We start from the raw sequence: 27,412 nt of genomic DNA on the forward strand, positions 1-27,412 counted from the left end.
CTGTTTATGCAGTTTTTCTTTGACTACCATGAGAATTGGCGCCCATAGGGCACGGTTGCCACCTTGTGGATAAACAAATTACTGCGAAAACAAATATACGAGCATGTGCGACCTGCGCATACAAGTATCAAAAATCCGCCGGAGCGCGTACAATACGCGAGTACTCTTCTGATGACGAAATTCGCGTCACGTGCACTGTACGCTGACCCTCGCGTACGCGTAAAAAGTGAACTATACTTTGGGCTTAAATCAGCTTCTTACTAGCCTGAAAAAAATGTTGTTTAAGCAACCTCTAAATATTTCGCTTGGGTTCATCCAATTCCACACATGGTTTAGGCTATCATGGCAAATGCATAAATGGGTTTACACGAGTTACATGCATAAGTTTAGTGCGGGTCAGATCACAAACCATAAAATTAACAAATCATAAGTAAGTACATATTTTGAATTACATCATGACCACTAAAAAGTATGTTCTATATAGTATGAATGTCATCTTGGACGTGCTACATTCGCCATGTTGTCTTTTGCGGCCTTATAGGATAGTAAATTGTCTGTCGAATGCAGGCTAAAAAAAAATGCTGGGTTAAAACAACCCAAGTTGGGTTAAATATGGACAAACCCAGTGAATGGGTTAAATGTTTGCCCAACCTGCTGGGTATTTTTATTTAAAAATGACTGTATTGCTTGCTTAAAATGAACATTTATTAATGTTTAATGAATAATAATTAAACATTTATTAACTTACTTATTAATAAATGTTCACCTTTTGATTATTTTTGTTTCCTCTAGTAATTATGTGTCTGATTTTTAATTTCCAACATATTGAGTAGTTTTAAGCCAAACATATAGTCATTTTTAAACAATAGTTGGGGTAAATAAAACTATCCAGCAGGTTGGTCAAACATTTAACCCAATCAATGGGTTTGTCCATATTTAACCCAGCATTTTTAGTGAGAATCTCAGCGGAAACAGAAGGTCATCCGGTACTGTTTGTTTATACTACATAGTTAGTTTGTCATATACGGTTTCCCCCTACCATATACAGTAGCGTGTGATTTCATATGCATCCTATATTCTGAAGATGATGGCTTCATTTCTGTCACCATGAGTTTGAGGAGTGACAGCGCCCTCTCATGGTCTCTTTGAAAATGACAAATGAGTGGGAAACGATGCTGTTTATAAAACTTTAATGTTTAAATCCTTTACATGGAATAAATCATTTATCCATCATCAAATGCACTCCAAATACTCGTGTAATGAAAGTAGAAAAGAAAATCATGAGATAATAAATGACATAACAGACAATAGCAGAGAAGCAGTCCTCATAAACAGTGTTCATGTTTTAACAGCCGTGTCTCTGGACCTGTAGATGACGCCTCTGCTCTTCAGCTCTCGCACCACACCTGAGACGGGACCAAATCAACCGCATGTGAGTGATGAGAAACAGATTTCAGGAGAGATATTCTTTACATAACGTTCTGACTGAAAATGCACACGTTCTTCATTGCAGTCATGAGAGAGTCCGACACTAACCTGGAGGTAACCGACCCGTTACTGTGACCGCGTAGACACCTGGCTTAAAGTTACCTGAGAAAGACATTATTGAACTGAAGTGAATCAACATTTATTTGGGCAGTTTGTCTTCTGTACTGCTGCTTATAGCTGAACTGAACTCATAATTGATGTATATTATTACTGAATCAACTGATTTGAACTGAATAATGACTATAATAACTATTATCCTGTATAGAGTTTGATTAACTTTGCAACATTAACACTGTAATTGAGCTGAATAATGATACTGTTGTATGCGTTTCATAATTGAAGAATTTTGCAACATCAACACTGTTATTTTCCTGTTTATTACTGTGAAATCATCTGTAGTGTGTGTAATGACATGAAAGACAGGTGTGAGTGAGGTAAACACAGGTAAAGAGCACTAAAATACTCACCGATTCTTTGCCATTTTGCCACCCAGCTGTCCTCTGGACTCATCATAGCAATGACACTATAATGAAGAAGACATCACACATTAGTGCTCAAATGAAGTCCAACACATGTCAGTGTTCATTCAAAGAAGAGTTCATCTTTAACACACTCGTAACTTTCCAAACCAGTGTGATTCGCATTCTTAAAAGGGTTAGATGACCTTCGTTCATCTTCAGAACACAAATTAAGATATTTTTGATGAAATCAAGAGGGTTTTTTTATCTATCCTCCATAGAAAGCAACATAATTGCAACATTTAAGGTCCAGAAAGGTAGTAAAGACATTGTTAAAATAGTCAACGTGACTGTAGTGGTTCAACCTCAATGTTACAAAGTGACAAGAATACTTTTTGTGTGGAAAAACAAAAATAACTTTATTCAGTCATTCTCCTAAGCAGTTGACACAGTGCAGCGTTTCCGTGTTTACGTCAGAACACCGGCTCAGTATTGGTCGACGATGTTCACGTGAGCAGCACGACACAGGAGTCTGTGTCATGAGAAATCGAGTCCCCCCCAGGAATCGGGTCTCGTTTAGGACCCTGTAGGCAGTATTGGAATTCGGCTACTCTAACAAGTTGTTTTTTAATGTCAGCGAACTGAAGCAACCGCAATAACATGATATTTAGCCCCCGGAATGCCAATTTTACCAGGGGAACCCTGCCAAAAATCCCAGATTTTACCCCACTTTGCTAGCAATTGGGCTCGAAAGTGTTCCTTATAACTCGTCAATATACATGGATTAGGTTTCTTTGTCATGCACGCGGGAGTTGTGTTTGACATTTATATGTGCCTGATTTCGACGACAGGGAGACACATAAAGCAAATCTGCCTGTGAACGCTTTATATAAATACAATATAGTTAGGTCTAAATCAGAAAGATCACTTATGACAACATATATTGTCCAGCCCTAAAACTTGTATAGTTTTTGTCAGTGTTTATTTAGAAACACCCAATTGTGCAGAATATAAGATGGAAAATATTTAATTGATGAGTTGTTAACACAATATATAACAATACAATATATACGGTATGATTTTACCTCAAAATCCAACAATTTGACAAAATGATAACTGCAAAACATGTTTCTCTGCTGGAGTGCAGCTGTTTCTGTGAATTGCAGTGATCCATTTGCTTCTTTCTGTAGCTTTCAGCAGTCTGTAAATATATTTCTTAGATTTTGTGTCAAAGCTATTTGTACAGTTAATCGCAAAGCTCTTTCCCGTTTTGGATGTGTTTTGTGTGTTTTTCACGGCAGAAAACTAATGCTGCCACTCAGTCTTTCTGCCACTCAGTGGGCGTGACCGCAGTCATAACGGTCGACGGAGATGTCACGTGCATACCCTCTATAGATAAGCTAAAAAAAACAAAAAAACAGTAAGAACGAGAAAAGCTTCATTTCACAACTTACAACTTAGTATATGAACCATGTAATTTAAAAGCTATTAATAGTCATTATAATGCATTTTAAAGGATGTAAATCATGTGATTTTGCAGGAATTATAATCAGATGCTAAAAATACTAGTCCGTTGAACCAATGGGATCACTTGGGGTCCTAAAGGAGACCCAATTCCTGGGGGGACTCGATTTCTGACCACACCGGTCAAACAACAAAAACAGCATAAGAGACTGACAGAGATGAATAAAGTCGTTATTTTTGTTTTTGCGAACAAAAAGTATTGTCTCTTTATAACATTAAGGTTGAACCAGTGCAGTCACATGACAATGTTTTTACCATCTTTCTGGACTTTGAATGTGGTGCTTATGGAGGATAAAATTTGTTCCAAAGATGAATGAAGATGTAGAACAACATAATTAATAAAAGAAATGTCATTTTGGGGTGAACTGAGCTGTATCAATCATTTCATGGTGCTTTTAAAGTGAATCGACACATTTTTACTCAAACTCGACTCAAACATCTCTATTTATGGTCCTTGGATGAAAGCAAGTGAGCCACACAGGTTTAGACCGACATGAGGGAGAATAAACTACTGTAAGTTACCCATCAAAAGAAGAGCTTGTGCATTCATAAACCATCTCTCGATTGCCCTTCATCTGCAGGTATGATTCACAGTTGTCACATCCATCATACTCGAACTGATCAATAGTCTGAACCCAGAGAAGAGAGATGAGATGATGTTAATCACACATATTTCCCTTAGCATTCCCTTACACAAGAGTTATCTTTGACTGTATCTAACAGCATAATGTACATTTTATGTCTGTAAGAAGCAGAATGATGTTTATATAAACAAAACCGTACAATACTCATGATTTGAACATGGCAAGCCCGTTTTGTGAATCACCTTGTTCTATACGTTTCTGCTATCTAAATATGTCAACAATAAATGTCTCATTTTACCTTGACAAGAGAGCACAGCAGACACGCTCTCAAATGGCGCAGATCTTTTGGGACAGTCTCCAGAGACATTCCTGTCGTTTTAATGCAATATACTTGAAATTAAACGAAATAAATGCCTCAGAACAACGACTGTTTCAGCGAGTTGTTGTTGTTAGCGTTCGATAGCCACAACCGCACGTTCGGCGCCGCTTAATGACGTCACACGCACGCGCCGCTCGATCGTGTTGTTAATTAATTATTTGTTTGTTTATTTATTTTTTACTCATATAATTAGCATAGACTACTATTCTTATGTACTATTATGTTGCATATTTTTATTGTAATTCTGTCGCGAAGTTGCATTTAGATCTGCAGCTGCTAAGTTACGTTCCAATCAGAATTCAAAATAAGAGTTTCAGAATGGAAATAATGCATGGAATGGAAATGGAAGAATGAAAAGCCTATTAATTTTATAATGTTTTTTTAAAGTATTCCATAAACAAAATTTGTTTAAAAACCATTTAAACTACACTGACCACAATAACCACTAGAGAACTGACGTTATTGAGGTCACGTGAGCCTCATTCTGATGCGGTTTAAATGAGTTCTATGTGAACGCGCATAACGGTTCCACTAACGGTTCTGAGAGGAGACGGTAAATATAAACACACGTAAAGACATTAATTAATCAGTTTTAATGAACAAAGTTTCATAGATTTTGATGATATAGGTCTACATGTGTTGTGTACGTGCTATTATTAAGATAACTTTTATATCTATTGAATATTTCACTTATTTACAGTAAGGTCTCATCAGTTAACAATGAGCAATACATATTAATCTTTGTTAACAATGATGGAAATATTGTTAGTTCATGTTGCCCATTAAACAATATTAACCAATACAGCAATTGATTTTAAATATGTATTAGTAATTTTGTAGTATTGCTTTAAAAAGTGTTACTAATATTTCTATTCAGTCTAAGATCCATCTATTAATGTGTTAAAGTTGTTATATAGCATTACCTACTGTTTATATTGACTTTTTTAGTGATGTTTATGTAGTTTCCATCATCGGCAGGTCATGAAGTGAGAGATTATTTGATCTGAACATGGATATGGAGTTTGATAAGTCTCTTCTCACAGTCCACATAAACTACAATAACTTTCCAGCGAAGTTATGGTGTTTGACAAACGATCCCGAAAACAACTCGGTCTTCTGGAGCCCAAGTGGAGACAGCTTGATAGTGGACCAGCAGCGGTTCGAGGATGAACTGTTGTCACCGGTCAAACAAGATGCTAAACTCTTCAAGACCACCCACTTCACCAGCTTCATCCGGCAGCTCAACCTGTACGGCTTCCGGAAGCTTTTCGACGGGCCCCCCAAAGACAGACACCGCAACCTGCACCAGTTCCACAACCCCTACTTCAAACAGGGTCGGCCAGAACTTCTGGTCCATCTGAAGAGGCTGACCATCAGTAACAAGGCCAAGATGCAGGCCGGAGAGGAGGTGACCTGTCGTCCCCCGAGCCGAGGCCATCAGCAGCAGCGACACAACACTACAGAGGAGAAAACTACAGGCCAGTTCAACTTTCATACCATTTCTAAAGTAAATATGGTGGGAAGAGACATCATTTGACATAGAAGTTGAGTTCTTAAAGGGACAGTTCACCCAAAAATGAAAATTCTGTCGGTCTGCATAGTGGACTTCACTGGTTGAAGGTCCAAATGTCAGTTTCAGTGCAGCTTCAAAGAGCTCTACATGATCCCAAATAAGAGTCTTACCTAGAGAAACCATCGGCCATTTTCTAAAATAAAATAAAAATTATATACTTTTTAACCACAAATGCTCTGTGATGCGCCGTGCATTACGCAATCATGTTGGAAAGGTCACGCAGAAGTATCTCGGTAGAGCGGAAATCTCATTTTCTCCTCCAAAAATCTTCCGACATTGTTGTTTAATTTTTTTTCTAAAGGCCGTTTGACTTAGTCTTTGCAAGTTCGCTTTGTAGACACTGGATTGGATTCGATACGTCACTCGTGACCTTTCCAAGATGATTACGTAATGCGTGGCGCATCGCAGAGCAGTGCAAGATGAGCATTTGTGAGATGAAGAGTTTGGTTCCAAAAAGCTATAAATCCATTTTGATTAATTTGAGTAAAAAGGTGTTTCTTTACCAAGAAAGCGGCAAAATGAAAACCACTATTTTCTGTTTCAAACTTTCTTTCACATAGCATCTTTTGGCTATAAAAACATTAAAAATTCAAATCTACATTTGGATTTTAAAAGGTTTATTATAAAAACGTATTATTTTTTCCCCAAAATGCAATAAATCCATGACACGTTTTTTTTTTTTTTTTTCAAAATGCAATTAATCCATCTATATAAAAGTTATTTTTCATATTTGAAAATACACAACAAAGTAAGCTGATTCACATATATGACAGCGTCTGAACTTTGTCAATGCTAATCTTATATACAGGCATTTTACTAAAAATAGCCTACATTCAGTCGTCGCTCCTAAAATGAATTCAACGGGTCATCTTGTTAAAGGATTAGTTCACTTTCAAATTAAAATTTCCTGATAATTTAGTCACCCCCATGTTATCCAAGATGTTCATGTCTGTCTTTCTTCAGTCAAAAAGAAATGAAGGTTTTTGATGATAACATTCGAGGATTTTTCTCCATATAGTGGACTTTAATGGAGCCCAAACGGTTGAAGGTCCAAATGTCAGTTTCAGTGCAGCTTCAAAGAGCTCTACATGATCCCAGACGAGGAATAAGGGTCTTATCTAGAGAAACCATCGGCCATTTTCTAAAAAAAAAAAAAAAAAAATGATATACGTTTTAACCATAAATGCTCATCTTGAACTAGCTCTCTTCTTCTTCTCTATTAGAATTCCAGCAGTGTAGACACTGTTAAGTGTATTACTGCCCTCCACAGGTCAAAGTTTGAACTAAATTGTCATATACAATTATGTTAGTACAAGTATATAACAATTTGTTCAAACTTTGACCTGAGGAGGGCAGTAATACACTTAACAGTGTCTACACTGCTGGAATTCTAATAGAGAAGAAGAAGAGAGCTAGTTCAAGATGAGCATTTATGGTTAAAACGTATATCATTTTTAATGTTTTTTAGAAAATGTCCGATGGTTTCTCTAGATAAGACTCTTATTCCTCGTCTGGGATCATGTAGAGCTCTTTGAAGCTGCACTGAAACTGACATTTGGACCTTCAACCCGTTGAACCCCAGTGAAGTCCACTATATGGAGAAAAATCCTGGAATGTTTTCCTCAAAAACCTTCATTTCTTTTTGACTGAAGAAAGAAAGACACAAACATCCTGGATGACATGGGGGTGAGTAAATTATCAGGAAATTTTAATTCTGAACTGAACTAATCCTTTATTTTTTGGGTGATCTAAAGTCTGATATATCCTCCTGAGACCAAGTTTTGTGAATTTAGTATTTTTTCATGTCATTTCATTGTTTAGAGCATAAGAAACAAATGGGGGGAAACATTTTTGAAAAAATAACTTTTATTCATATGTTGTGTTTGCATATATGTTTTATGTTTTGTATCATATTTGATCATCAGGCTCATATAGTGTGATAAAGTCAGAATATGGAGGAAAACACACCTCAGTTTTATTCAGAGGCTCAAACTGAGCACAAATAAGCAGTTTGGTGCAGATGCTGATATTTATATGGACAAAAAGGAAGATGAAATTCTGATGCTTGTAATGTAAATCAGTGAGATCTTTATAAAAGTACAGCAGATACATAAATTCATAGAAATATCATAAATAAATATGTCTTAGTAAGATGATATTTAAATGCGTAGTTTTATGATCAAAGCTCGGTAGTTTTAAAACATATTATGAAATACAATGATGATTGAGAGATGAACAAATACAAATCACATTTTACTAAAAAAACAAATTATGTATGGATAATCAAGTAAACATAAGTTGCTTCAGTCAAGTAAATGTTCATGCTGAAATATTACTAACAATATAAAAGTGATTCTTATGTGTACTTTTAAAGAATTTTTTTATAAAATATGAATTTGTCAAAACAACCAGAGAAATTTAGATGAAATGTGATATGTATTATATATCTATTTAAATGCCAGTCTTTAGTAAAAATGCTTCAATTCATAATACTGAAGACACTGCAGTTATTATTACAGTGAAAACTTGAGTAATGTTTTATTACTAATAATAGTTATTTTTGTTTGGAGTTGGGTTAATCCCATGAAACAAAACATTGCTTGCTTTATTATAAAATTGTATATTATATCAGGATTTGAACCTGGCTTCTATGCATAATATAAATGACACAACTAGACTCTCTTAACTCACAGTCTTATGAAGAAGAGGCAGAACTGTCACATGGTACCGCTTAAAAAACTTACTACAGAGTCACTCTGGACGTAAAGGACGGAGCTTGATCTAGCCCAGCTTCGCCTCTGTGCACCTAATGGGTGGAGCTTGATCTAGCCCAGCTTCGTCTCTGTGCACCTAATGGGTGGAGCTTGATCTAGCCCAGCTCCGCCTCTGTGCACCTAATGGGTGGAGCTTGATCTAGCCCAGCTTCGCCTCTGTACACCTAATGGGTGGAGCTTGATCTAGCCCAGCTTCGTCTCTGTGCACCTAATGGGTGGAGCTTGATCTAGCCCAGCTCCGCCTCTGTGCACCTAATGGGTGGAGCTTGATCTAGCCCAGCTTCGTCTCTGTGCACCTAATGGGTGGAGCTTGATCTAGTCCAGCTCCGCCTCTGTGCACCTAATGGGTGGAGCTTGATCTAGTCCAGCTCCGCCTCTGTGCACCTAATGGGTGGAGCTTGATCTAGCCCAGCTCCGCCTCTGTGCACCTAATGGGTGGAGCTTGATCTAGCCCAGCTTCGTCTCTGTGCACCTAATGGGTGGAGCTTGATCTAGTCCAGCTCCGCCTCTGTGCACCTAATGGGTGGAGCTTGATCTAGCCCAGCTCCGCCTCTGTGCACCTAATGGGTGGAGCTTGATCTAGCCCAGCTTCGTCTCTGTGCACCTAATGGGTGGAGCTTGATCTAGCCCAGCTCCGCCTCTGTACACCTAATGGGTGGAGCTTGATCTAGCCCAGCTTCGTCTCTGTGCACCTAATGGGTGGAGCTTGATCTAGCCCAGCTTCGCCTCTGTACACCTAATGGGTGGAGCTTGATCTAGCCCAGCTTCGTCTCTGTGCACCTAATGGGTGGAGCTTGATCTAGCCCAGCTCCGCCTCTGTACACCTAATGGGTGGAGCTTGATCTAGCCCAGCTTCGCCTCTGTACACCTAATGGGTGGAGCTTGATCTAGCCCAGCTTCGTCTCTGTGCACCTAATGGGTGGAGCTTGATCTAGCCCAGCTCCGCCTCTGTACACCTAATGGGTGGAGCTTGATCTAGCCCAGCTTCGCCTCTGTACACCTAATGGGTGGAGCTTGATCTAGCCCAGCTTCGTCTCTGTGCACCTAATGGGTGGAGCTTGATCTAGCCCAGCTCCGCCTCTGTACACCTAATGGGTGGAGCTTGATCTAGCCCAGCTTCGCCTCTGTACACCTAATGGGTGGAGCTTGATCTAGCCCAGCTTCGTCTCTGTGCACCTAATGGGTGGAGCTTGATCTAGTCCAGCTTCGTCTCTGTGCACCTAATGGGTGGAGCTTGATCTAGCCCAGCTTCGTCTCTGTGCACCTAATGGGTGGAGCTTGATCTAGTCCAGCTTCGTCTCTGTGCACCTAATGGGTGGAGCTTGATCTAGCCCAGCTTCGTCTCTGTGCACCTAATGGGTGGAGCTTGATCTAGTCCAGCTTCGTCTCTGTGCACCTAATGGGTGGAGCTTGATCTAGCCCAGCTTCGCCTCTGTACACCTAATGGGTGGAGCTTGATCTAGCCCAGCTTCGCCTCTGTGCACCTAATGGGTGGAGCTTGATCTAGCCCAGCTTCGTCTCTGTGCACCTAATGGGTGGAGCTTGATCTAGTCCAGCTTCGTCTCTGTGCACCTAATGGGTGGAGCTTGATCTAGCCCAGCTTCGTCTCTGTGCACCTAATGGGTGGAGCTTGATCTAGTCCAGCTTCGTCTCTGTGCACCTAATGGGTGGAGCTTGATCTAGCCCAGCTTCGTCTCTGTGCACCTAATGGGTGGAGCTTGATCTAGTCCAGCTTCATCTCTGTGCACCTAATGGGTGGAGCTTGATCTAGCCCAGCTTCGCCTCTGTGCACCTAATGGGTGGAGCTTGATCTAGCCCAGCTTCGCCTCTGTGCACCTAATGGGTGGAGTTATGTTCAGTGATAATGTTATATGGGTATGGTGAGGGTGTGGTTGGACTTTTTAGCTCTACCCATTATCTCCAGTGAGGCAGATCTTGATGTCCACTGTCTCTGCAGTGAACAGCCTCTCAAAAAACTAAATGCATATGACTCCTCTGGATTGGAGGTCAGATAAAATTCAATTCTTTAAATCTTGAATGTTCTATAAACTACTCAAAAGGTTCTTCATACTCTCTTCTTAGGTTCTGCACACCAATATCAGCACATATCTCATCATCAGCCGAAGGGGTTTGACCGAAGCCTGATCCCTCCCCATTCCTGGATCTTTCCTTGCAGCGATGTGTCCCCTTTCTACTCCAACAAAGGCATCCCGGTGTCGGTCATCCGGCCGTATCCGTACAGCGCTCCTCACAGAGTTCAGTCCAGTCCTGCTGCCCTGTTCCCACAGGAAGCTAAATATATCCCTCATCACCTGTCCTATCCTCCTGGAATTTACCCGCCAGGTACTTTATGTTACATTCAAATAAATACACTTACAATGCTTTAGATAGATTTACTATATTTGCAACATTTTTAATCAATTCATGTTATATCAGTGTATTTTCCACAGGAAACCAAACAAATGATTTCCTCTAGACAGCAGTGAGAGCAAACAGAGGCTTCTGCTCTTAACATTGTCTTCTGAGAAAACCCCAGTAATCTCACATGTCTCCTTTAGGGTTTCAGACAACATCTCAACAATGTGCTCAGATTTTCAGAGATGCCAACGTCTGCAGTCAAACGTCAGATCAATCTCAAATATGAACTCCAATATTTCTCATCCTTTGTTTTCTTGCATTCCTCCTTAGAATTTTAGGAGAAACATCTGAGATGAAACTGATACTTACTGTGATGTACTGTACTGGTGTGTGTGTGTGTGTCTCGCTTTCAGTAGTTTGTCAGTGTTGCACTGCTGGATTAATGGAAGCAGATCGAACAAGTGGCGATCAAACATCTCTGTCATATGCACATTATGCTTATTACCCGGTGAGACCCACTACAAAGTTGATATGTTAAACATTATTGCACATATTTCTGATCATTCATATTCATAAATAGCTGTCCCAGTGAACAAATACTGAGTAAATCTCACAAAACTGTAAAAAACAAAACATTGTTTTACTTTTTATATCAAAAATTACTTTTTGAATTACTTTTGAACATTTTTAATATATACACTCTAAAAAATGCTGGGTTAAAAACAACCAAAGTTGGGTTGAAAATGGACAAACCCAGCGATTGGGTTAAATGTTTGCCCAACCTGCTGGGTAGTTTTATTTAAACCAACTATTGTTTAAAAATTGCTATATGGCTAGCTTAAAATGAACCCAAAATAGTTGGGAAAAACCAGATGCAATTATAGGCAACAATAATAGACAAAAGGTGAATGTTTATTAATAAGCTTTAATATTTTATTAATATGAATGTAATAGTTTAATAGTTTATTAATATAAATGTATTAATAAGCAATTTAATAAATGTTTATTGTTTAATAATTATTCATTGAACATTAATAAATGTTCATTTCCAACATACTTTGGGTTAATTTTAATTAAGCAATAAAGTAATTTTTAAACAATAGTTGAGTTAAATAAAACTACCCAGCAGGTTGGGCAAACATTTAACCCAACCGCTGGGTTAAAACAACCCAATTGCTGGGTTTGTCCATTTTCAACCCAACTTGGGTTGTTTTTAACCCAGCATTTTTTAGAGTGTATATACAATAACATAACAAAAAAGATACATTAAAAAATACATAAATACAATATTTAATAAAAATAAATTTTTATTTAATTGTTTATTAAAAAATTGAAACAATTTTACTTTATTTTACTTTTTAATTTGTTTTTATCAAAAGTTTGGAAAATTACAATTTTTAATATCTTGAATGAAGTCTCTTCTGCTCGCCAAGGCTGCATTTATTTGAATACAGTAATATTCTGAAATATTATTAGAAATTAAAACAGCTGTTTTCCATGTGAATATATAGTAAAATGTAATTTATTCCTGTGATCAAAGCTGAATTTTCAGCATCATTACTCCAGTCTTCAGTGTCACATGATCCTTCAGAAATCAAATATGCTGATTTGCAGGTACTGATTCACTCTACAACTTTTTAAAGATGTTCATTCTCTTTACTCTAGCAGAATTATTCAGTGAGCCACCATCACAACAGCATCCAGACCGCAAACTGGCCAGCACACGGTACACCTGAGGCTCAAAGGGCTGACGTGAACCTTGACAGAGTGTTCCAGATGGTGGACGAGTTCCAGGGGCTGCCGAACGTCCACATAGTCCGAGTAGGAACCCCTGTGAAGCCCCAGCACTCCTCCGGCTCTCCTGTCTCCACGCTACCTGCTGAAGCCGACAGTCCTCAGAGCTCCAGGTCCGATACTGCGGCATCCAGTCCTCAGATAGACGCGCGTCGGTCCGCCATCGCCAGCGGTGTGAGCACTCAGTACATCAAACTCGAGTCAGAGGGACACGAGGTGGAGAATCAAGGACCCGACCAGCTCAAAGAACATGATTCAACATCTCTGGAGTCCTCAGAAAAGGTTAAAAGATGCTGGTGTCTTCTTTGTTGGTCTTTAAGTGTCTGTTCACTACAGGTTGCCCAGGGCTAACAGTAGAAAAACTGAATATTTTTTGAATACCATTGAAGCTAGACTGATGCTATAATGAAGTCCTCTGTAAATCAGGCTACAGATCAGAAACTGACAGCAGAGCAAGACTCGTGAAAAACACTCCCTGCAGCTTCTTTAGGTAGGACACGTTCAGATTGTATAATATCACACATCTACATTATGTTTTTACAGAATCATTCAGATTTTTTTTTTAATTATTACTTTTTATGACTTTATGGTTGTTATGATCCACAGATGACAGGCAGGATTCATCAGCATATGCACATGACATCATATCCAAAAACCAAAACTCTTATTTACAACATTTTAAACTTATTTAAGAAAGTTTTATGTGATTTTAAGTAGTTTTTTTGTTTTCTCGAAAAAGTAATTTTCTCAGAATTTTGACTTTAATTTTAATGGTATTTTTATGCTAAATACAGATGCTTTGAATATCTACAGTGAACGTGATATTTTATTTGTAATTAACTTATATATTTCAGTATTTATAAGCATCAATATATAATTGATATATTTAACATTAGCACAAGAGTGAAAGTCAGATTGTAATAGCATTGAAATGAACTGATTTGTTTTCAGCTAAATTTGAATAAATGCAAAGCGAGTGAATCCCTGATAAAGGCTGAACGTGTGTCATTGCTGTGTGTTTTGTGTTATTTTTACGACATAATTATTTTTATTATAAACCTGCCCGAGTCATGACACTTAAGAAAAGCTCTATATACAACAGATTGTTTCAAGCTTCACAGTAATAAACAAAAATAATTAACGATGCAAACGTCATCAAATTTGAGACAAATTCTGCTGTAATGCTCAATTCAGTTCAGTGTTGATTCAGTTCAGTAACAGTGTCAATGTTACAAATTTAAGAGACTCGTCCCGGATGTACCTAGATATGTGAAACCCCGCCTCCGCAGAAGAAAGAGGAGAAAAGAGCGATACAGGACTAAAATAACATTACCTTTCAAAGGATCTTAATGCAGGAATATGGATTTTTTTTTTCAACAATGTGAATGTCTCAGTTGAGCTTTATTTATTTGTATTCGGTTCATTTCACTGTGGATTCTTTGGTAAATCAAACACATTTCGGCGCAAACAGACTTGTACAGTAATGCAACAACGTGTTCATTCTAATGCCTGATCTGATATTAGTGATTCATGTACAGTCAGATGTAAATCAAACCAGTGACTCTTAGGAGGATGAAAATAATCTTATTAAAATGGTGATTAAATTATATATAGAGAAAGCGATCAAAGAACGCTCCCTTTACAAGCGTTCAAATCAAGAGGGCTGAAATCAGTAAAATGTATTTCAAAATTTTTGATGTAAAAAGCATACTAACATTATAAGTGCACGCCAGGAAACATAAAACAACGCAGTTCATGACCCCTTTAAATTGCTTTATGATCAAACGATTTTTCATCAAATGATTTGATTTGATGAACACAGCTGTCATGCAAATGAGGTATAATAATTATTCGATCATAAACCCTTTACATTACACGAGCTAATTATCAAGCATACAACTGTTAGCGTTATGTTTAGTAGCCTACGCTCACGTGACAAAAAATGCTCTATCAGTTTTGGGTTTGATATGCAGCGAAGGACTGTAATTGTGATGTTTCCCCAGTGATGTGAGCTAGAGGGCGCAGTGTGTGTGTATGTGTGTGTATGCATGTGTTTAATGGGTCGGATCAGTTCTGCTCCACCCTCACTGACAGTCAGCAGGTACACACTTACTCACACACACACACACACACGCTCGCTCGCTCTCACTCTCAACTTTAAACTTTTCCAGCGTTCCTGCTGTTCGGATCAACAACACAGAGGCTTGATTTCGGGACAGCGCGTGCGGATTCTACACATGAAGTGACTGGATTTCTCGCCTTGGATCTGTGGAGATTTAATCTGAGTCGAACAGGTTTGTGAAGTAACAGCAACATTGATCTTAATTCATTTGGGGAACATGGAAATGAGTGTTCAGAAAGAGCTCTCTCCTGCCAGTGTTTTCGATCGCTCCTGCAAAGCTGATCATCTTTTTCCCGTCGCATTTTTTTATGTTTGTCCTCACGGGAAACATTTCAGAGTGGGATTATAAACTGTTCTGAATACTTAATGAGCGGAATAACTGATACATTGTTGCATTGATGGAGACGGCGACTCTGCTACAACCTGTTACATTCTGGAATGTTTGGAATCCTTTGAAGTGGACGCGGCGTATCGCGCAGTAACGCAGTCATTATGACGTCAGGTTATCAATCACTACGCGCGGGAAACGATCTGTAAAATTATTGCTCTTTAGGAGATCTTATCAAACTCTTGTCCATTTAAATCAATGCTCAGGCCACGAGTCGGTCCGCTGTCAATCACTGGCTCTCTGTCACATTTCATCACCTGTCAATCATGTTCTGTCAGCGATACAGGCCAGCTCTAACATTTAACATTTGATTAGATTTACAAACAGGTCAATTTGGTAATAATATTCTTAAGTTTCAAATCACAGCAATCCACTGGATTTTATTGGACAGTTTCGGTGACCCCTGAGGATTCTGGTGTTTTTGTGCTGGACGGATAGCTTTGTGGACAGTGCGTAATGTATGGCCGGAGCCCGCCGCTGCAGCCAGGACAATGAGGGTTCCTGTGCGGCGATTGGCCGGGCTCTGGCCGTGGCTGCTCATGGCTGCCTTGCAGGTGGCGTTGGGCCACACGGGCCTGGAACTAGCCGCTGCCGTGGAGTCCGAACGAGCCACGATCAAGGTGACGCTGCTGAAGCAGGAGCCCACCAGCAGGACCATCACCCTGGAAGGGGTGTTCTCCTGGGGCAGCGCGGGCAGTGCTAAAGGGAAACTCATGCAGGTAAGACCCGGCCGGGAGATGTTTTCAAAGAGTCCCAAGCTTCATATGTTGGTGGAGAGGTGAAGAAGGCACTAGTCGAGTTGCCTGATAATCCTGCCATTGCATGTTCTGAATATAACTGGGTAAAAGCATCTGCGAAATGCATAAATGTAATGTAGATGACACGAGATCTGTGAGGGAACATTGTTGTGCATCTTTTGGTCTGGCAGACAGTGGCCCTAAAAAGTATTTGAACGCTCAGGCAAAAGTGTCTGAATGTCCTTGCATTAGATATTAGATTAAAGATGAAGAAAGTGTCATGAAACGGCACAGGCGCGCTCTTCGCTCTAAAAAATGCTGGGTTGTTTCAAACCATGTTTGGGTCAAATATGGGCAAGCCCAACTGTTGGGTTTAAAAATGTAATTTACAAAATAAAACCAACGGTCCATATTTGACCCAAACATGCACTCTAAAAATGCTGGGTTAAAAACAACCCAAGTTGGATTAAATATGGACAAACCCAGCGGTTGGGTTAAATGTTTGCCCAAAATATGTTGGAAATTAAAAATCAGACACGTACTGTAATTACTAGATGAAACAATGATAATCAAAAGGTGAATATTTATTGATAAGCAATGAAATAAATGTTTATTGTTTAATTATTATTCATTAAACTTATTAAACCTTTAACCCAACTGCTGGGTTAAAACAATCCAGTCGCTGGGGTGTGGGTTGTTTTTAACCCAGCATAGTTTTAGAGTGTTCTAGCAAAGTAAAAGCAGTTACATTTGTTTATTTTGGATTTTTATTTTTTGGGGCCACTGTAGATATTGTGTTATAAACTCTGAAAAATAAAGGTTCCAAGAAATACGTTTTCACATTTTTGGTTCCGCAAAGAATCTTCCAATCAGCATTCTTAAAAAACAATTTTTTTCTTAGTTTCAATAACTTTTTTAAAGAACTTAAAGGCACAAAATGTACGATTTTTGGATTAAAATATCCAAAAACCACTAGAACAATTTTATATATTTGGTTGACTTGTGTAATTACGTTATCCCAAATATTTCCAAGAATGTTTAAATCCAGAGAAATAAGCAATTTTAACCAGGACACAGACCATGTCCGTGCGTCATGATGTTAGGGAAGCACGAGGATCCACCATATCGGTATCGGCCAACATGCGGTGATTTTTAATTTTATTCTTATCGGCCCTATAAGAAAATTTTAAAGCCGATAAATAATGGATTATTTTCTTCAGCTGAAACTTTTGTCTTTGTAATCAGGCTCTCAAAAATTAGTGGATTTATCCAATATATCGATTATCAGCTTTCAAATATAAACAATTATCGGTTATCGGCCAAAATTTTCATATCGGTGCATCCCTACATCATACCCTCGATTTCCATAGAAACCATAGAAACATCAAAGGCGCTTTAATATATTATGTGTTTTATTAGACCGGTGAGCGACAGAATACTAATCATGTTATAGAGCTCATCACAATAAGTCTTATTGTTTAAATCTCGTTTTCTTGATTTACTGTGGGTACCATGTTTTACCATGACTGATATTGATCTATCTTACTGCAGTGTGCAACAAGTGTCTCACAGCAGCCGCCGAGCGAACGCAGAGGAGCATTATAACAACTTTAAACACACAAATGTATCAAATATGATAAACAGTGCTGCTTTACCCCACATACGTTTTACGGGAAGCAGCGACTGCGGCATAATAAAAGTCCCTCTGCTCCTGAGACGTGTGTCATTTTAAAGCACTCCAGCAGCCTCATTGGGCTGTAAAACCTCGCTTCATATTACAGTAATGTTAATAAATATTTAATACATTAACTCATCCATTAATATGGATCGTCTAATTCTTTTCCACCGGCTGTAGACGTGAAGACCACACCTCCTGTGATTCTGCCAAATCAAGCTACGCCTTTGTTTTGAATAAGCGACCTCTAGTGGCGAAAATTGACATATTGTGCCTTTTAAGAACGTTTTGTGCGATGGAAATGTTGAAGGTTCTTCACGGAACCATCAATGCCAGTAAAGAACCTTTATTCATAAGAGTGTATAGTATCACCTTTTATGATCATTGACATCTATGGAGTTTGTTGATGGCACAGAACTGTACAGCTTCCGAGACCCGGAGAATGGCTCACCTGGGAAGTCATCGAATGCGTTTCTGCGGGTGCCAAGAACCCCGCCTGGGTCTTATTGGAGGTGATAGATTTGTGGTCTTGTAAACTGTTAGCTCTGTTCTCCGAGGCCATACCACCAGATGTTCGGGCTTTGAAGGTTGCGAGCGCTGCGTCTCTCTGCGAGAGCGATCCAGATCAAGCCAGAGGGGATGCGCTAACTGTAAATGTATCTTGAAAGCCTTTTCCCCTGTAGGAAAGAGTTATTGCTCCATAAAAATAGATTTCTTGTTAGTGGAATGTCTGTGTTTGTTAGAGAAATTTCATGTTGTGTTTGAAGCTTGCAGTGAATCTGCAGGACTTCATGGATGGAGAAAAGTGTTTCTGTAGTTTTATTGGCCGAGCTTATTTTACTACTCTGTTCATAGCAAGTTGCAACTAGATTTTTGCGTTTTCTGACTAAAGTGTGAGCGGTGCTTGGCTGTGCAAAATGCGCCGCTGTGTTGTGGGTGTTGCTTTGTGGTTGCTAAGGTGTTCTAAGCCGTTACTAGGTGGTTTCGTACGGTTTCAGTCTCTGATATTCTGAGCTCTCTTCAGTGTAAGTCTGTCTCTAACAAGCCGCATGTTCTGAGGTGTTATTCACGCCGCCGGTAACTAGTATCTACATGCAGAATGTACACTGTGAATCAAGCCCATGCAGAAGAACTCTGGGTTTGTAGCTCAAAGGTTGAAGGTTTGAAGTGTGGAGTTGCTGAAAGCACAAGCAAGTGCATTGCATCGGATAAGAAACATCCGTTGTGTATAAACTAATTAGCAAGAATATGATGTTGTGTGCATGTGTGTTTGGTTTGCAGAAGTGTATCGCTCTCTCACAGGGAGCGTGTCGCACAGACAGACACTTTTTGTTGCAGTGCCAACCTGTTGCAACAGGCCCGGGCTGCTTCGGCGCATTGTCCTCCTGCATAATGTTCCCTTCCTCTAGGGGACAAAGTGATAGAAGCAGGTGGGGTAGGGGGAAGTTTCTATCTTTTCTTCCCTCACTATTTACCGCATGAATTTAACGTTATGGCTTTTATTTGCTTCTGGGAAGAATGATATCGAATGATCTATAGCATGTTTTTATGCTGTGCAGTAGCGCTGGGTGGAAAAGCTTAAATGTTGTTTGGTAATATGTGATAAATTGTTTAATTGCTTAGGAGGTTTTTGTGCATTGTTGCCATTTAAATTTAAAGATACAGTGACAATCTAGTTAGAATGATCTAGGCATGTTTGCCACCAAGTGAACACAAGGATGCTTGCTTTCCAGTGTGGGCAAATATCAGCCATTAATGACTGAACGCCAGTGTGCGCCAGTGTACACTTTTAAAAAGTGCTGGGTCGAATGTTGGCCCAACCTGCTGGGTAGTTTCATTTCCATTTTCAACCCAACTTGGGTTGTTTTTTAACCCAGCACTTGGGTTAAATGTTTGCTCAACCTACTGGGTAGTTTCATTTCCATTTTCAACCCAACTTGGGTTGTTTTTTAACCCAGCACTTGGGTTAAATGTTTGCTCAACCTGCTGGGTAGTTTTATTTAACCCAACTTTTGTTTAAAAATGACTGTATTGCTGCTTATAATGAACCCAAAGTATGTTGGAAATTAACATTTTGTCCCCTTGGAATTAAAAGGTTCTGACATTTTTGTCAAAATTGAGTTATTCACATATTCATATTATTTGACAACTTATTCAATTCAATTCAGATTTATTTTATAGCGATACATATCAATATTTTATTTATGATCTTGTCAACAACAGCAGCCCAAATTCCAGGAAATTTTTGTGTGTTTTTCTGTATCTATTGCTGAGGGGTTATTTTCAGTTAGACACCACACTAGCCAGCAGCGCTATTGAGAGGAAAGGTCTGGGTTTTGTAGTCTATTTGCTTTATTCCAGTCATATCATGGTCATACAAGGGAAAGTTGTGTATATATTAGGTTATTTTTTATCCTTGATCCATCCTGTGTACTTGAATTGAGCTGTATAGCTATAAAACTCTACACTATGGTACACTGGATTAAAGTGTATACTACATTAAGTGAGATAAAATGTTGTTGGTAAAACTGAGTTGTTACATAGTTGAAGTAATTTAAATATTTTAAATATGAAATTTGTTTATATTAGAAAGCAGATAGCTGATATATTGGCTGATAAATCCAAATCCAAATTTTTTGAGAGCCTGATTATAAAAACAAAAGTCTCACCATTAAAACCCACGTCCCACGTATTTTCCTTTTTAGAAGTGATTTTTTTTTTTTTTTTTTTTTTTTGCAATCATATTTCAAGCTATTCAAACCATCATGGTGGACAGTGTGCATCTGATGTGTCTCAGCTGAAGGAAATAATCCATAATATATCAGACAAATTTTCCTATTGGGCCGATAACAGTAACATTGAAAATGAACAAATGTCGCCGATACCGATATTGTGGCCGATATATCATGCATCCCTACTTAAATGTTTAAACTGACATGACTTAAAATGATAAACTTACACTCTGACACACTTTTCACTCTCACTAATGTTTTAATCAGAGAAAAAATATCAAAATTTGTCTAATGCCAAATATAGTCATTATGATGTTCACAATGTTTCTTCAAGGTGCCGTAGAACGTCTTTTTAAAAGATGTAATATAAGTCTAAGGTGTCCCCTGACTGTGTCTGTGAAGTTTCAGCTCAAAATACCCCATAGATTTTTTTTTTATTCATTTTTTTTAACTGCCTATTTTGGGGCATCATTAAATATGAGCCGATTCAGGCTGCGGCCCCTTTAAATTCTGGTGCTCCCCCGAGCTCGCGACTGCCTTAAACAGCATAAACAAAGTTCACACAGCTAATGTAACCCTCAAAATGGATCTTTACAAAGTGTTCGTCATGCAGCATGTCTAATCACGCAAGTATGTTATTTATTTGGATGTTTATATTTGATTCTGAGTGAGTTTGATAGTGCTCTGTGGCTAAAGCTAACATTACACACTGTTGGAGAGATTTATAAAGAATGAAGTTGTGTTTATGAATTATACAGACTGCAAGTGTTTAAAAAATGAAAATAACGACAGTCTTGTCTCCGCAAATACAGTAAGAAACAATGGTAACCACATTTAACAGTACATTAGCAACATGCTAATGAAACATTTAGAAAGACAATTTACAAATATCACTAAAAATATCATGATATCATGGATCATGTCAGTTATTATCGCTCCATCTGCCATTTTTCGCTGTTGTTCTTGCTTGCTTACCTAGTCTGATGATTCAGCTGTGCACAGATCCAGACGTTAATACTGGCTGCCCTTGTGTAATGCATTGAACATGGGCTGGCATATTCAAATTTTGGGGGCGTACATATTAATGATCCCGACTGTTACGTAACAGTCGGTGTTATGTTGAGATTCGCCTGTTCTTCAGAGGTCTTTTAAACAAATGAGATTTACATAAGAAGGAGGAAACAATGGAGTTTGAGACTCACTGTATGTCATTTCAATGAACAGAACTCTTGTTATTCAACTATGCCAAGATAAATTCAAATTTTAATTCTAGGGCACCTTTAATTGTATATCGCCAGAAAAATACCTGTTGAATATTCATTATATCACCCAGCCCTACCATCTCCAGTTCATTTGCCTCCCCTGTTAAACTTCAAACTAAACGAAGTGAAGCAACAACGAGTCTGTTTAGTTAAGTGTGCTGGATTAGTGCGTTTTCAGGCGTGTCTGCCTCGGCTATCCTCGGGCGGCTCTGAATTCGCCGCGTTGAGGATGACAGCCAGTTTTCATAACCACCAGTAATTACACATCTCCCATCCCATTTGATCTTCCTAAGCATGTTGTTTCTCCAGGCCACAGGTTGGCGAGCGGCGCTACCCAAATTTGACTCTCTTTTCTGGGCCCCAGTCGGCGGATCACAGGCAGAGAAAAACAAGATCAGACATGATGATGGTGGAAATGTTTTATTTAAGGAGAAAAGGGCCCTCAGCGCAGCCACTGGTCTTTAATGGAGGCCGATCATACGTTCTCTGTTTATTTTGCATTAGAAATGTGGAATTTGATTTGACACAAGTGGTACCTTTTTCTGTTTTAACCAATTTTATATCTTTTTAATAGTACAGTACAGCCTATTTTTATATCGGTGAGACGCATGACAAGGTGAAGCCTTTTTACCACACAGTCTTGTATAAAAACTTTCCTTAAAACCACCACAGACTTGTCTTTAATGTTTTTTAATGCCAACAAAGCAATAGTGACCCCGAAATGCATTGGGACACACTTATAAATGTATGAAAGTCATTGCATTACATTAAAAACCATCAAAGAAAGTGTTATTTATTGAAAATAAAGATGCACAAGTGAAAGAAAACTAATGTAATGGCATACGTTTCCAAATGTGTTTTGGGCTGCATTGTTGTGGTCTGAAGTTATTCCCAAATGTTTTGACTCCATGATTTTTAATCTGGCACTAGCTAAGAGTGTCGAGGTTGAGCTTCTGATAGGCACTTTACCCAATTAAAAGACCTTTTTAGAGAGCATGATCTCCTTCTAAGTCTCATTAGATTAGTTTTTTTTCCTTTTCCCTTCCTCGTTTTTGGGCATTTTGTGGCAGAGAGGTCAGCTGAACCTTTGTAAATGCTCACAAAGACCAGTATCAGGTTCTAACTTGATTGAAGCTACTGATCTAAGATCAGATCCTCTTACCTAGTGCTGGGTGGTGGTAAGATTGTAGAAATAGGTCCAGTTGAGATTTTGCTGTTTTGTTTATATTGTAATAGATATTTCTGCTCTGCTTTCAGGACAAATATATCCATTGAAAAGTTTTGGGTTAGTAAGATTTTTTTTGTTTTTGTTTTTTTTAAAGAAAATGGATGCATTAAATTGATCAAAAGTGAAAGTAAAGACAATCATGATTAAAATGAATGCTGTTTTTTTAACTTTCTATTCATCAAAGAATCCTGAAAATATGGCTTACATAAATATATGAAGAGGTGCAGCTGTTTTCAACATTGTTAATAATCATAAATGTTTCTTGAGTATCAAATCATCATATTAGAATGATTTCTGAAGGATCATGTGACACTGAAGACGAGTAGTGATGCTGAAAATTCAGCTTTGATCACAGGAATAAGTTGCATGTTACAGTGTCTTACAGTAGAAAACAGTGATGTATACTATATAAACCAGCCTATACTCACCAGTTTTGTACTGTGACCTCTACAGAAATGGCTTATTGGATTAGGAAGAGCATGACCGCAGACGTGCACGTTAGAATCATACGAGCACACGCCCTCCATGTCTTGGCAGCCTCGTATCTGTCGTGTAACTCTCCACTTTTCTTCTGAATAATCTCCCCTGTCTAATCTCTCAGGAGGACGGATGATAGGGAGGCTGGGATGGATGCGTTAATGGAGTAGCAGATCAAAGAGTGTTAGGTTGAAAACGCGAGTCTAGATGATTAAAAAGGAGCTTGTTTACTCTGCGCTTCCGATAGGCCTCCCCTCCCCTCATTCAGATGGGTTTCCTGTCTATATTTCCCCCCTAGAAACTGATAACAGGCCGTCCGCCCGCTCTGACCTGTTGATGTTTGTCTTCCAGCCTGCAAACTGAACGCTTTTGCTTCAGTCTCCTGATGTTTCAACTCAAACTTTTCTCATCAGATTCCCTATAGATCAAATTATCTGTACGAAAAAGAAAAAGAAAAACACACAGAAATTGCTAGTAAATGGCACAATTAAATGCAAAAAAACTGCAAGGTTCTTGAAGAACTTCAGTAAATGTCCTAAACGTTTCACTCTTAAAAACAACACTGGGCTGGGTGAATGTAGGACAGAACACATGTTGGGTTAATTTTACCCAGCAAATTGGGTTGTTTATTTAACCCAGCATAATGACTTGATTAATTTTTATTATAAGACTAGCTTCTTTTTCTTTCTTTTTTTTCCCTTTTTTTTTTTTTTTTATTTACTTCATTTATGAATTAATGAAATAAAACTACCCAAACTGGGTTTTTACGTCTGACCCAGGATCTGGGTAAAGCAAAAACTACCCAAACACTGGGTTGTTACATTTGACCCAGGTTCTGGGTAACACAAAAACTACCCAAACACTGGGTTGTTACATTTGACCCAGGTTCTGGGTAACACAAAAACTACCCAAACACTGGGTTGTTACGTCTGACCCAGGTTCTGGGTAACGCAAAAACTACCCAAACACTGGGTTGTTACGTCTGACCCAGGTTCTGGGTAACGCAAAAACTACCCAAACTCTGGGTTGTTACGTCTGACCCATGATCTGGGTAACACACAAAAACTACCCAAACACTGGGTTGTTACGTCTGACCCAGGTTCTGGGTAACGCAAAAACTACCCAAACACTGGGTTGTTACGTCTGACCCAGGTTCTGGGTAACGCAAAAACTACCCAAACTCTGGGTTGTTACGTCTGACCCATGATCTGGGTAACACACAAAAACTACCCAAACTCTGGGTTGTTACGTCTGACCCATGATCTGGGTAACACACAAAAACTACCCAAACTCTGGGTTGTTACGTCTGACCCATGATCTGGGTAACACACAAAAACTACCCAAACACTGGGTTGTTACGTCTGACCCATGTTCTGGGTAACGCAAAAACTACCCAAACTCTGGGTTGTTACGTCTGACCCATGATCTGGGTAACACACAAAAACTACCCAAACTCTGGGTTGTTACGTCTGACCCAGGTTCTGGGTAACACAAAAACTACCCAAACTCTGGGTTGTTACGTCTGACCCAGGTTCTGGGTAACACAAAAACTACCCAAACTCTGGGTTGTTACGTCTGACCCAGGTTCTGGGTAACGCAAAAACTACCCAAACTCTGGGTTGTTACGTCTGACCCAGGTTCTGGGTAACACAAAAACTACACAAACTCTGGGTTGTTACGTCTGACCCAAAGGGCTCAACCCAGAAAAAATAACCCAACATTTTTTTAGAGTGTTAAACATCTGAGCAATAACATTTCCTCTATATAATCTGAAATTGATCATTGGCTTGTTTATTAACAGGTTACGTTTCTGAACACTCATGCAGTAATATTAAACACTACAATAGTTTCTACCACACGTCTGGATTTTATAACAATTTCATCAGTAATGCGAGTGACTGCAGACCACATTGCCCTGAAAGGACAGACTCATGTGTGGTTTTTGCAACATCATTGGCCCTAAAATTAGCCCCTGCGGCTGCCAGAACGTTTGCTAACGGTGTTAACGATTTGTAGGATGTTGTATTAAGGGCTTGCGGACATTACAGCCTGTTGCGGTACATGATGGGGGTCACGGTACATCACTGCTGCTCGAATGAGAACAGGCCAATCAGATTACACGCTTTTATGTCCCACTAAGAGCTTGTTGTTTCCTTTGTGTCATTGTGGAATTCTTGATGTCTTGAATGAAGACAAGAGGAACAGGAAGCTTTTTCTACAGCATCGGAAGGGACCCTGGATTTGTCTTTATGAACCTGATTAAAGTGTCTTTGTAGTAGCATGTCCTGTGTTAAATAGAGAAGAGAGTTCACAAAAGATTGGTCTGCGGTGGCTTCAACATTTAACTACCTGTAAAAGCCCAATTAATTCTCTGTTGACTTTTGAGTAAATCTATAGTAAAAGTAAAGAATAATAACCCACCGTTCAAGCAGATGCCGGCCCCGAATTGGCGCTAATTTGAGCAAAAAGTAAAATGCGCACAGCTGCACGGGCGTTCATAATGGTGCGTGTCTACTGTTTTCAGTTCATTCCTATGGAAGCTCAAATTCAATTGGATTTAATTGAAAACGCTCACTCTGATCCACACCGTTATGAATGCCCATGCGACCGTGTGCATTTTACTTTCACGCACACAAATTAGTGATTTGAAAGGGAGATGCAAAAGAGGGAACCCCCCAATATAATATATATAATATAATATGTGTGTATGTATGTATGTCTATCACAGCCCAGCTGAAACTAAGCAACAAGCACATCACCCACCTTCACTGTATGAGTGAATGTGTGTGTGTGTTTTCGTTAATAATGTCATTAATTAACTCACCCTCATGCCGTTCCACACCCATAAGACCTTCGTTCATCTTTGGAACACAAATTAAAATATTTTTGATGAAATCCGATGGCTCAGTGAGGCCTTCATAGCCAGCAATGACATTTCCTCTCTCAAGATCCATTAATGTACTAAAAACATATTTAATTCAGTTCATGTGAGTACAGTGGGATAATATTAATATTATAAAGTGACGAGAATATTTTTGGTGCGCTAAAAAACCCAAAATAACGACTTATTTAGTGATGGCCGATTTCAAAACATTGCTTCATGAAGCTTCGGAGCGTTATGAATCTTTTGTGTCGAATCATGATTCGGATCGCGTGTCAAACCGCCAAACTGCAGACTTTGGCAAGCTGATTCGACACGCTGATTCATTTATGCTCCGAAGCTTCCTGAAGCAGTGTTTTGAAATTGGCCATCACTAAATAAGTCGTTAGTTAGTTTTTTTGGCGCACCAAAAATAATCTCATCGCTAATATTAATATTGAACCACTGTACTCACATAAATATGTTTTTAGTACATTAATGGATCTTGAGAGAGGAAATGTCATTGCTGGTTATGCAGGCCTCACTGAGCCATCGGATTTCAACAAAAATATCTTAATTTGTGTTCTGAAGATTAACGAAGGTCTTACGGGTGTGGAACGACATGAGGGTGAGTAATTAATTACATTATTTTCATTTTTAGGTGAACTAACCCTTTAATGTCTCCTTCCCTGTCGAGATGAAAATATTTATCCCAAGTCAAAGATGCAAAGAGCCAATCTTCATCTAAGCCCATCAAAACCAAACCAAGACATGCTTGTCAAGCCTTCAAGAAAAGGGGGGAGCAAAACAGACTGAAACAGATCTGACAATACATACACTAATTCCACGAAAACCTCTAACATAATATATATATATATATATATATATATATAATATAAAAAATAAAATGTCTTTCCCGAGGTGAGGTCAGTGTTTTCATTGTAGCAGGTGTGTCTGTTTGTCCTTTTACATTTTTTATCATGTACATGGAGTCTTTGA

At 38.8% G+C, this 27,412-nt stretch overlaps 3 protein-coding genes across 4 annotated transcripts in view; 2 read left to right on the plus strand and 1 right to left on the minus strand.

Annotated features, from left to right (window-relative positions):
* Positions 1 to 1,179: 1,179 nt before the first annotated feature.
* Positions 1,180 to 4,544, minus strand: supt4h1 (SPT4 homolog, DSIF elongation factor subunit). The gene is made up of 5 exons (XM_067407342.1): positions 4,353 to 4,544; positions 3,993 to 4,099; positions 1,956 to 2,011; positions 1,537 to 1,590; positions 1,180 to 1,406 (listed from the first exon to the last, which is right to left on the minus strand). The coding sequence occupies exons 1-5, from the start codon at positions 4,419 to 4,421 to the stop codon at positions 1,339 to 1,341; spliced, it is 354 nt and encodes a 117-aa protein (XP_067263443.1). The 5' UTR covers positions 4,422 to 4,544; the 3' UTR covers positions 1,180 to 1,338.
* An 898-nt stretch (positions 4,545 to 5,442) lies between these two features.
* On the plus strand, positions 5,443 to 13,283 carry hsf5 (heat shock transcription factor family member 5). The gene is made up of 5 exons (XM_067408259.1): positions 5,443 to 5,903; positions 10,858 to 11,123; positions 11,555 to 11,646; positions 12,807 to 13,214; positions 13,269 to 13,283. Exons 1-5 carry the CDS (start codon positions 5,443 to 5,445, stop codon positions 13,281 to 13,283), a joined length of 1,242 nt encoding a protein of 413 aa, XP_067264360.1.
* A 1,833-nt stretch (positions 13,284 to 15,116) lies between these two features.
* Positions 15,117 to 27,412, plus strand: part of LOC137034167 (E3 ubiquitin-protein ligase RNF43) — a 135,598-nt gene continuing 123,302 nt past the window's right edge. For both annotated transcript variants that reach the window (XM_067406840.1, XM_067406842.1), the window contains exon 1: positions 15,117 to 16,161. In XM_067406840.1, coding sequence (XP_067262941.1) covers positions 15,934 to 16,161 — 228 coding nt within the window. In that variant the 5' untranslated portion in view covers positions 15,117 to 15,933. The remainder of the gene's footprint in view (positions 16,162 to 27,412) is intronic.

The sequence above is a fragment of the Chanodichthys erythropterus genome, chromosome 13 (assembly GCF_024489055.1).
Source record: "Chanodichthys erythropterus isolate Z2021 chromosome 13, ASM2448905v1, whole genome shotgun sequence".
Taxonomy (NCBI): domain Eukaryota; kingdom Metazoa; phylum Chordata; class Actinopteri; order Cypriniformes; family Xenocyprididae; genus Chanodichthys; species Chanodichthys erythropterus.

Excerpts from the sequence above, each read along its gene's own strand:
- supt4h1 (XM_067407342.1), bottom strand. The coding sequence starts at position 4,421 with ATGTCTCTGGAGACTGTCCCAAAAGATCTGCGCCATTTGAGAGCGTGT. Across the intron at positions 1,591-1,955 it reads GGCAAAATGGCAAAGAATCG|GTAACTTTAAGCCAGGTGTC; the intron begins GTGAGTATTTTA and ends TGTCTTTCTCAG. Across the intron at positions 1,407-1,536 it reads AACGGGTCGGTTACCTCCAG|GTGTGGTGCGAGAGCTGAAG; the intron begins GTTAGTGTCGGA and ends GTCCCGTCTCAG.
- hsf5 (XM_067408259.1), top strand. The coding sequence starts at position 5,443 with ATGGATATGGAGTTTGATAAGTCTCTTCTCACAGTCCACATAAACTAC. Across the intron at positions 5,904-10,857 it reads CACAACACTACAGAGGAGAA|CTTAGGTTCTGCACACCAAT; the intron begins AACTACAGGCCA and ends TCATACTCTCTT. Across the intron at positions 11,124-11,554 it reads TCCTGGAATTTACCCGCCAG|TTTGTCAGTGTTGCACTGCT; the intron begins GTACTTTATGTT and ends CGCTTTCAGTAG.